The sequence below is a fragment of the Myotis davidii genome, unplaced genomic scaffold, assembly GCF_000327345.1.
Source record: "Myotis davidii unplaced genomic scaffold, ASM32734v1 scaffold397, whole genome shotgun sequence".
In the NCBI taxonomy this organism is placed as follows: Eukaryota; Metazoa; Chordata; class Mammalia; order Chiroptera; family Vespertilionidae; genus Myotis; species Myotis davidii.
Window position 1 is genome coordinate 256,664 of NW_006288192.1, and position 9,131 is coordinate 265,794.

A 9,131-nucleotide genomic window follows, 5' to 3' on the forward strand; every position below is an offset into this window, starting at 1 on the left:
TTCCTGGTGAGACCTTAAGAGACATCTGCTTTGTAGTGGGAGACAGAGATAGATACTGGGAGCTTCCTGGAGATTCTAGACAATCACAACAGCTTCATATTACTTATGATATGAAACAAACATCTTTTCTATAACTTGGCCAATTATCATACTCCTTTCTAAGTATGGATCAGCTTTCAACATTTGACCTTCTGCATTTTTAATATTGTGAAATGTCTCTAAATGTTTCTTTAATGTGAGGGTTTTACCAATGTCACTTCCTCTGTGACGTTTTCATCCTTCCCATTACAACCACTTTCCCATTTCCCATTTGGTGCTATTTTTTTGTTGTCGTTTGTTACACTTTCATTTGTTAGAAAATTCCATCTTTCTATTTATCCATTTTTGTAAAATGTCACCTGCCTTTATCATTGGGAAGAAAATATACTTAGCATACTTTGCTGTGTTTGAACTTAACATCAGATGTATAGTGACCAATCACTGATAGACTGTGTAAGAAGTGATGTGATTGGTCATTTATCATAATGCATATTTGTTATTACATAGTGATAATGTGTATTGAACACTTAGCAGCAAAATATGTACTTTATGTAATTATTCAATTGATATATGGTAATATCTGACATTTGAACCATATATTTGGGCAGTTTTGTGAATTACCTAAACTGTAGTGTATTGGTTTGCTAGGGCTGCCATAACAAAATATCATCATTTTGTAGCTTAAATAACAGAAATCTATTTTCTCATAGTTCTGGAGTCTGGAAGTCAGGATCAAGTTGTCAGCAGGGTTGGTTTCCTCTGAGAGTCATGAAGGAAGAATCTGTCCCAGGCCTGTCTCTTTTGCTTATAAATGGCTATCTTTTCTATGGGTCTTCACATCATCTTCCCTGAGTATGTATATGTGACAAAATTTCTTCTTCTTAAAAAGATACACATCATATTGGATTAAGGCCTATTCTAATGAACCCATTTTAATTATCTCTGCAAAGTTCCTATCTGTAAGCAAGTTCACATTCTGAGGTACTAGGGGTTAGGACTTCAACATATGAATAGGGGGGTGAGGGGCACAATTCAGCCCACAATACAAGCCAACTGAGGGGGGTGGTTAGGAGATCAACCAAAGGGCTTGTATGCATGCAGACAAGCATAACCCATGGATACAGACACTAGAGAGGTGAGGGCCTGTGCTGGGCAGGGGGTGAGGTGTGGGAACAGCTGGGGAGAGGTCAATGGGGGAAAAAGGAGACATATGTAATACTTTAAACAATAAAGAATTTTAAAAAAGAATAATCAAAACTCCCCTATATGCTCATTTTAGTGCATCATCATATTAAAAATGCACCTGGAAAGCTGATGAACATTCTACTGAAACCCTCTCCTAAAATTCTCACCTGCAGAAAAAAAAAAAAAAAAAAGATAAAAAGAAGCCCTCAGGACTAAGACTTAATGCGGGCTCTCTCTGGAGCATACCCATGCCTCTTCCTGGCCATGAACTTTTTTTATTTCTAAGGGTCCAGGTCCCCAGGAAATTTGCCACCAGAGGAGCAGTGGGCAGCAGCAGCAGCTTCTCCCACACTCATCCACGATCCTGTCTCCAAGGCCTCCTTTTCTCTGATTTCCCAGTGAGCTACCAGCAGCCCTGCCTGGGCTCACTTCTTTCCTATAACATTTCTAGGGAGCCAAAGCAGAGCAGTGCCTAGGCTCTCCCCTGTTGTTTTTTCTACCCTAATTCCTTCCTTTGTTTCACTGTCCCCAGCATTAATAAACATACTCTCAAATCCATCTGGACTCCTGTCGTAAAATATTTCCTAAATGAAGTCAAGAAACCACACACTAGAGGCCGGCCTGAGGCAGACCTGCTCTGGGCCAGCCCCTGTCCTATAACAGAAGGGTCTGGACATTGGAAGTGGAGCTAGACATTCACTGCTGCACCAGGTGCAGACACCCTCCACCATGTGAATGGGCAGGATGGCTAGAAACCTATCTCTGACCCTTTCTGTCCCTTCATTCCATCCACTGAGCACTTATGCAGCACCTAGTAAACACTTTCAGATGCTAAAGGTAAAAGGATAAATGAATGAGGGTCCCTGGACTCAAGGGGCTTCTTATCTAGTGGGGTAACTCATGTTACAGGGGAGTCCAAGGGCTCATATTCCCTCTTATCTGCTCTTTTTCCTGCCCACCCTTTCAGCAAGGGGATCCCTCCTCCTCTCCCTGCTTGGACTTTGGCCCTGTTTTTCTTCTATCTCTCACCCTCTCACTTCCATGGATGCTTATTCAATTTTATTGTAAAAGAAGGAAAAAGGGTTTTTTAATAAATTGTTTAGCCAATTCTGTTATGTCTGTCATCATTTTACGGTGGAGACTGATTCATGATCAGAGATAGAACATCCTGGACAGTGGGAAGAGTATTTTTGTGCAGCCATCACTTCTAATTTTTATTTCAACATCTGTGCTCTGAGATTCTTTCATCCACCAAACATTTATGGAGCTTTTTACTCTGGGCCAGGCACTTTTCCAGGCATTAGGAATAGAGCAGCTAACAATGCAAAATCTCTGCCCACATAGACTTACATTCTAAAGTGGAGGCAGACTGGCAAAGTTCTAATGAGATGATGGCTGCTGGTATGGTAAATGCTATGTAAAGAAATGAAGCATTGTAAGTGGGTATAGATTGCTGGCAGAAAGAAAGGTGCTCTGATAGATGAAATGGTCGAGAAAATCCTTTCCAAAAATAGTGGGAGAAGGAGTCAGGCAGCTAACTGAGGAGAGTCCTTTCTAGGCAAAAACAATATATAAATACAAAGATCCTGAGATCAGAGCTGTTTCTTGTGTGTGAGACTCAGCAGAGCAGGAAATGAAAAGAGGCATAGAAAGTGAGGCAGGGCCTCCTGGGCCATGACCAAGACTTGGCTTCTTACTTTGGGTGAGAAGAAAAAATGTTGGAGGGTTTTGAGCAGGGGAATAAAGAGATCTAACTTTTGTTCTAAAAGATTCCTATGCCTACTCTGAGAATATATACATTGTAGGAAGAGGAGAGTGAAAGCTAAGAGATTAATTGCATCCATCAGGTAAGAAATAAAGGCTGCAATCAGGGTGGTTGGTAATGGTAGAAGTGACAAAAAGTGATTAAATTGGGGATATATTTTAAAAGCAGAGCCAACAGTTGGCTCTAAGGGCTTGGGCACAATTTAATTGTTAGCAAATATTTCAATAATCACATTCTAAGTAGAAAAATGAAACCATTTAAAAACACAAGTCTTCATTGTTTAACAAAAATAACACCCAGTGGCAAAGGAACACAACATTTAGGACATGAAATAGTCAAAATTACGAGGATACTTACAAATGGTTATCGGGTAATTTTGCAGAACTTTTTATACTTCACTATTTAGAAAAATAAAAATAAGAAAGGATAGAGATACACAATATTATCTCCCAACTAAAGAAAAATCCCTGTTTAAATATTTTGTTTTGTCTTAAAGACAGGGACCCTGGCGGGGGACGGGGAGGGTCTTTCATAACTGAAACAATGTGTGACTCCCACTGTTGTGGCCAGCAGTGCTAATAGCTACTGGATGTGTGAGATTTAAATAAGCGAGAAAATGTGTTAAACATCACACAAATGGAATCTAGTGGCCACAGGCGCAGCAAGAGGCATTGAACTGTGTGAGTAGGCTGAGTCTAAGGGTAGTTCATTCTTTAAACTTGAGCACATTGCTCTTTTCTGAGACAAAGGTTTTAACGCTTGCTGGATCCTGACAAATGCAACTCCCACCTCCAGGGCCGGGCTGCAGCAGCCTGCCTTTATTTGTGAGCCTAGAGAACTACTGGACTTCAGCCACGCCCTGCCCAGATCCTCCCCTGTCACGTCGCCGCAGCCCCGCCCTCCCTGTGGCCACGCCCCCACGCTGCGTGAGCGTCTTCCCTGGACACGCCCCTCCCCTTCTCCCTGGAACCCGGGCGGCGCCTGCGCCTGGGCCCCATAAGCGCCTTTGTGGGCGGAACTTGCGCAGCCGCTGGGACCGCTTCATCCTCAGCCTTTCTCCCCGGGCCAGCAGCGTCTCTGCGGACACGCACTTCCTGCGCGGCCTTGGTGCGCACCTTCTCCGAATCCAGCGGAACCCGAAGCGAGCCCCGCCTTTCCGAGCTGTTCGCCATGGTGGACGAGCTGGTACTGCTGCTGCAGGCTCTCCTGGTGAGGCACCGCGCCCTGAGCATCGAGAACAACCAGCTCATGGAACAGCTGCGCCTGCTGGTGTGCGAGAGGGCCACCCTGCTGCGCCAGGTACGTCCGCCCAGCTGCCCGGTGCCGTTCCCCAGCACGTTTGACGGCGAGACCTCCCGTCTCCCTGAGTTTATCGTGCAGACGACATCTTACATGCTTGTCAACGAGAACCGATTCTGCAACGACGCCATGAAAGTGGCATTCCTAATCAGCCTGCTCACTGGGGAAGCTGAGGAGTGGGTGGTGCCCTACATCGAGATGGATAGCCCCCTCCTAAGCGATTACCGGGCCTTCCTCGAGGAGTTCAAACAGTGTTTTGGCTGGGATGAGGAAGAAGACGACGATGACGACGAAGTAGATAATTACTAGGCCCTGAGACCCTAGGGCCTGGGGGGGGGGGCGCCTGCAAGCCACCCCCCATCTTCCTCCGCCCCTCCCTGAGCCGCCCTGCTCCCCCTAGCCCTCCCTTCTCCTCTATCCTTGCTCTCCGCTTCCCTCCCTTATCCCCGTAGTGTTTGTCTTTGTTCCAAGAATTGTGCTCCACTTTCCTGCTGCTGGGGCTGGGAGTTATCTCTAAAGCATGCTGCCACCCACTGTGGCCTGCCCCAGGACGCACCCCTGCTAATTTGGACTGTGTCCTGAGCCCAGCTATCCCGCAAATCCCTGTTACAAACTGGTCTGTGCACAGCCCTGCCAACTGCCAGCCCTGCATCTGCCCAGAGACCTACGCTGTCACTCTACCACCATCCACTACATTCCAGCAACAGACCACCACCGCCTTTGGAGATAAGGAGCAGCCTAGAAGATGCCTGAGTCGGCTACACCTCCTTGGACGTTGATTTGGACATCTCACCAACCCCTGAAGGGGCCAGTCTTTCAACCTGGTTAGTTCATTTCCAGAGTCCTCCCTTCTCCCACCAGATTGCTGCTGGAGTCTACTGTGCCTGGCAGCCAAATTGTTGACATTTCTTTTCTCCTTTGTGCCAGTTCTGCATAGCTGTCATTTTCCTTTAAAAATTGCAGTAGTCCCACAGATGTGTGCATTTGGACAAAAATACTAAAAACAAAGCAAACAAAACAGGCACTCGGCCCAGCTTTCAAAACTACCTGGAAAAAGCACTTGCGTTCTCAATAAATATCAAGCACTACAGAAAAAAACCATGAGTGTCTTTTAATGGTTAAGGGATATCACTGGCCTCTATCACTCTGCCCTGACTTCCGTTATTCCCATTGAGATTAGGGAACCTAGTTGAATCCCATTATTCCCACTTTCATCTCTAGGTTGTAGAGGACAGGTAACAGGACTTTATAGGAATTCTCGTGCTCCCTTGGCCAAGGCATTTCTTACTGGTGAGGGGAGTGGCCTCTGGGGCCTCCAGGATGGCATGGGTAAAGGGTAGCTGAGCGCGTAGCACACCATCCCAAATTGGGACACTTGAGAGTGAAAGGGGGCATTATTAATAATTAGACTAGGACAACAGGCATAAATCTGGACACATACAATATTTCTACCTTCCCAAGCCTTTAATTTCCTTCCTCAACACTGCTAGGGAAATTCTGCCCATTAATCATTGTTGCTTGTGGGGTGCTGTTGACTTTAGGCTTTAATTAACAATGGAGCACTTTATTTTAATGCCCCTTTGAGGTGCTTGAGCTAACATTAAATTATGCATCCTGGGGTAAATGGACCCATAATAAATAGAGCCTGATCTTAACAATTCATCTTTCTTGGGCTGACACACTTAGAATCCTCACCTACACATGTGCCCCAGATTCCTGCCTATGAAAATTGGCAAGATGCTGGGCTGTCTCCTGAACTTGACCTTACACTGCTGAGCTATCCTGAAATCTTGTGGGCCTGGGGGACTTAGAGACATTGAGGGAGTCCAGTGGGTGCTAAGGAGAATCTGCATATTCTTGAGTGGTCATTATCCCAGGTTAAGTCAACTAAAATTTAAATCAGAGACCCTTGGTTGAGGGGTGTGGGGAGTACCTCTGCCAGCCAGGAACTTGTAGGAGGATTTGAGGAGTTCCGAGTTCTCATTCTCACCCATATCTGCCCAAATGTCAGTGTACCATACTTGACCTCTAGTGAATTGAGATAATAAATTTCCTTATTGTTTAAGGCCTTTGGGGGATGGATATTTTTTTTATTTGTATTGGTAAACCTCACTATGGATTAAATGAAATACTTGTCATCCTACTGATCATACCCATGACATATTTAGAACTGTCCCTGCTACACAGAGAGCACTCAGTAAACATTGGCTGTTACTTCCAGGCCTGGGAACCAAAATTTCACTTGGAAGCAGGCCTCTTGCTATGAGCCTGGCTTTAGTTGCTATGAACACGGGCAGAGCAGGCACAGGGAGAGTGGAAATGAGTATGTGGCCTCATTTACTCTTTGGGATCTGTCATGAAGTCACAGAGAAGCCACTGTACTTGGTGAACAGGCAAAGTCCAGGGCAGTTACTTCTTGGGCTTAGAAAAGTTGTTTCTGGAGGGTATGACTTAGAAAAGGAGGCTGAGGCCCCAGCTGGGGATTCATGTGGGAAAGTGGGCAACAGCTAAAAGCTAGGTAAAGGGCCCAGTGAGACCAAAAATCAATCACTCAAAAATTATCAGTGGTCCAGGTATATTAAGAGGAGTTAGAGAAATGAGGGTAAATGAAAGGTGGCGATAAATGAAAGGAGGCTAAACTCTTCATAGTGAGTCTAGTTGTTTCTCTGGTGCCTTGCACTGGAACTGGGAAGATATGTAGCTATAGGCAAGGTCCAGAAAGATAATCTAGACTGTGATTAGATCTGGGAGTGACCTTTCTGGGGTGGAAGTTGAAGACCAGTAGATGAGATTTACTCCCCACCATCAAACAAAGTGAGCACAAGCTCTGTAGGGGAAGGAAGGGATCTCTGGTGAGTGAGGATACCATGCCAAGGCAGCATCTGAATAGACATGGAACCAGGCCAAGGAACTTCTGAGATGGAAAGGTGCTTGTTCTTGAGTGTGTGTGTGTGTGTGTGTGTGTGTGTGTGTGTGTGTGTGTTTGTGTAGGGGGATCAGGTATCTTGGAAGAGCAGGTTATGCTATGAGCTACAGAGAATGATAATGGGAGAATCTGGCTACCTTGGGGGAAGATTCTGCAGATATTGGCAAAGGCTCTACCACATAGGAAGGAATTCATGACAGTGCCATAAGGCAAAATACAAGAGAACAGAGAAGTAAATCAGCATGTTTAAAGGTAAAAGTACCACTTAGATGGAAACTATTAAGAGTGTGTGAAAATGTTGAAATATCAAGTGCAAACTTCAAACTCCTGAGTTCTCATCTTAGGCTTTAATGGTCATTGAAATTATGCTATTAATGGAATGAAATTAATCATAATAAAGATTATAATCACTTAATCATATTAAATCTACCAGTGTATCTTTGGATTTTTCTAATCATTTGAATAGGTCAGCACTGCTACCCATTCTGTATTGCTGTTTTGCAGGATGGTAAATAAAGCTAGAAATACATTATGCTCATTGTGTTTGATTATTTTCTGCTATTACAACGTAGTGAAAATTTCAGCGATCGAAAAGTAGGCAGACTAGAGAAAAAGTTATTGTTAAACTTATTGTTATTTTTTAACAAATGAACCTAAACATTTTTCTAGGTTCTTAAAGCAATTAAAACAAAGATAAATAAAGGGTTATTTATATGAAGTCCTGAGAATGTTTTCCTCAATGGATCATTAGGGTGGGATAATTGTATAAAGCATATTTATTATTTGCTTTGAAATACGAATTTTGCTATAGTAGTGTTTAAAAGTGGTAGTTTGTGTCCTAGAGTAGTCCAAGTGTATTATCCCCTATAATCTTATGTTCATTTAGTTCTAAAGGTAGATACAGTGAACTATTACCTATTTGGTGTCCTTCCACAGTGTTGGTAACTACCTACTTCCTTTAAAGAAAATCTGATCACCACCCCCCTTGTATTTTTATCTTCCTGTCTGAAATGCATCTATTAGGATTTGTTCCTTTATCTTCAAATGTTCTATTGTCCAGAGGCATATTTTTAAGCAATGTAATTGGCCTGGGAGAGGTAATAGCTTGCTTGAAGTAATTATGAGTAGCATAGCAAGATTTGTTAAGGGAGCAGAAAGCCTCTGCTGGTTGAGTTGGGGGAATTGTGAGACACTGCCAAGGGGGCGTTCAGAATAGCAATGTTTGTGCACCTCCCTTTCTCTCCTCAGGGCCTGCTATCTGATATAATCAATAAGAATTTCATTTTTCTTATTATGGTATCTACAAGATTTGCATTCTTCCTCCTCCTTCCTCCCTAAATGGCAAATGATTTCATCAACGAAATTGCATTAATATTTTTCTGTTATGTTAGCCAAAGTCCCCAGTTAGTTTAACTGAATTTCCAGTCAGTTCAGAGTAATTCAGTCAATTCAAGATTTAGAAAAAAACAACAACAAAAAAACACTGTTACATGACTATTTATATACCTCATTTTAAATCTTTAGTTTTAAAACAAATATTATTGGTAAAAGAAAACAAAGCAAAGTATACTTCATTGGTAATTGAAGTAATTGTGATATTTTTTACTAGAGGCTTAGGTTGGTTGGCTGGGGGAGGGACTGTGGGAGGTTGGCTGCCAGCTCCGAGGAGGGAGCCAGCCCTCGCCCCGCGCCCCCCCCCCCCGGGAAAGGGGCCCTGTCCACTGACACACACCCCTGGTTCCCGTCCCAGCCCAGGGGTTGAAGACCCTGGGAGGGTCAGGAGAGGAGGTGATGGTGGCTGGACCAGGTGCAGAAGGAATGGATGCCAACACCACCCCTCCACCAGTGGTTCCCCTCCTCCCCCTCTCCTCCTTCCCTTGCCACAGCCTGCCACTGTGGTGGGCAGATGGCCCAAGG

General features: G+C 44.1%; 1 protein-coding gene across 1 annotated transcript; it reads left to right on the top strand.

Moving 5' to 3' along the window:
- The first annotated feature begins 3,940 nt into the window (after window positions 1-3,940).
- LDOC1 (leucine zipper, down-regulated in cancer 1) lies at window positions 3,941-5,386 on the top strand. The gene has a single exon (XM_006760067.2). It carries the CDS (start codon window positions 4,160-4,162, stop codon window positions 4,595-4,597), a length of 438 nt encoding a protein of 145 aa, XP_006760130.1. The 5' UTR covers window positions 3,941-4,159; the 3' UTR covers window positions 4,598-5,386.
- Window positions 5,387-9,131: the final 3,745 nt, after the last annotated feature.

What these genes read in the sequence shown, in the direction of transcription:
- LDOC1 (XM_006760067.2), top strand. Translation starts at nt 4,160, where the DNA reads ATGGTGGACGAGCTGGTACTGCTGCTGCAGGCTCTCCTGGTGAGGCAC.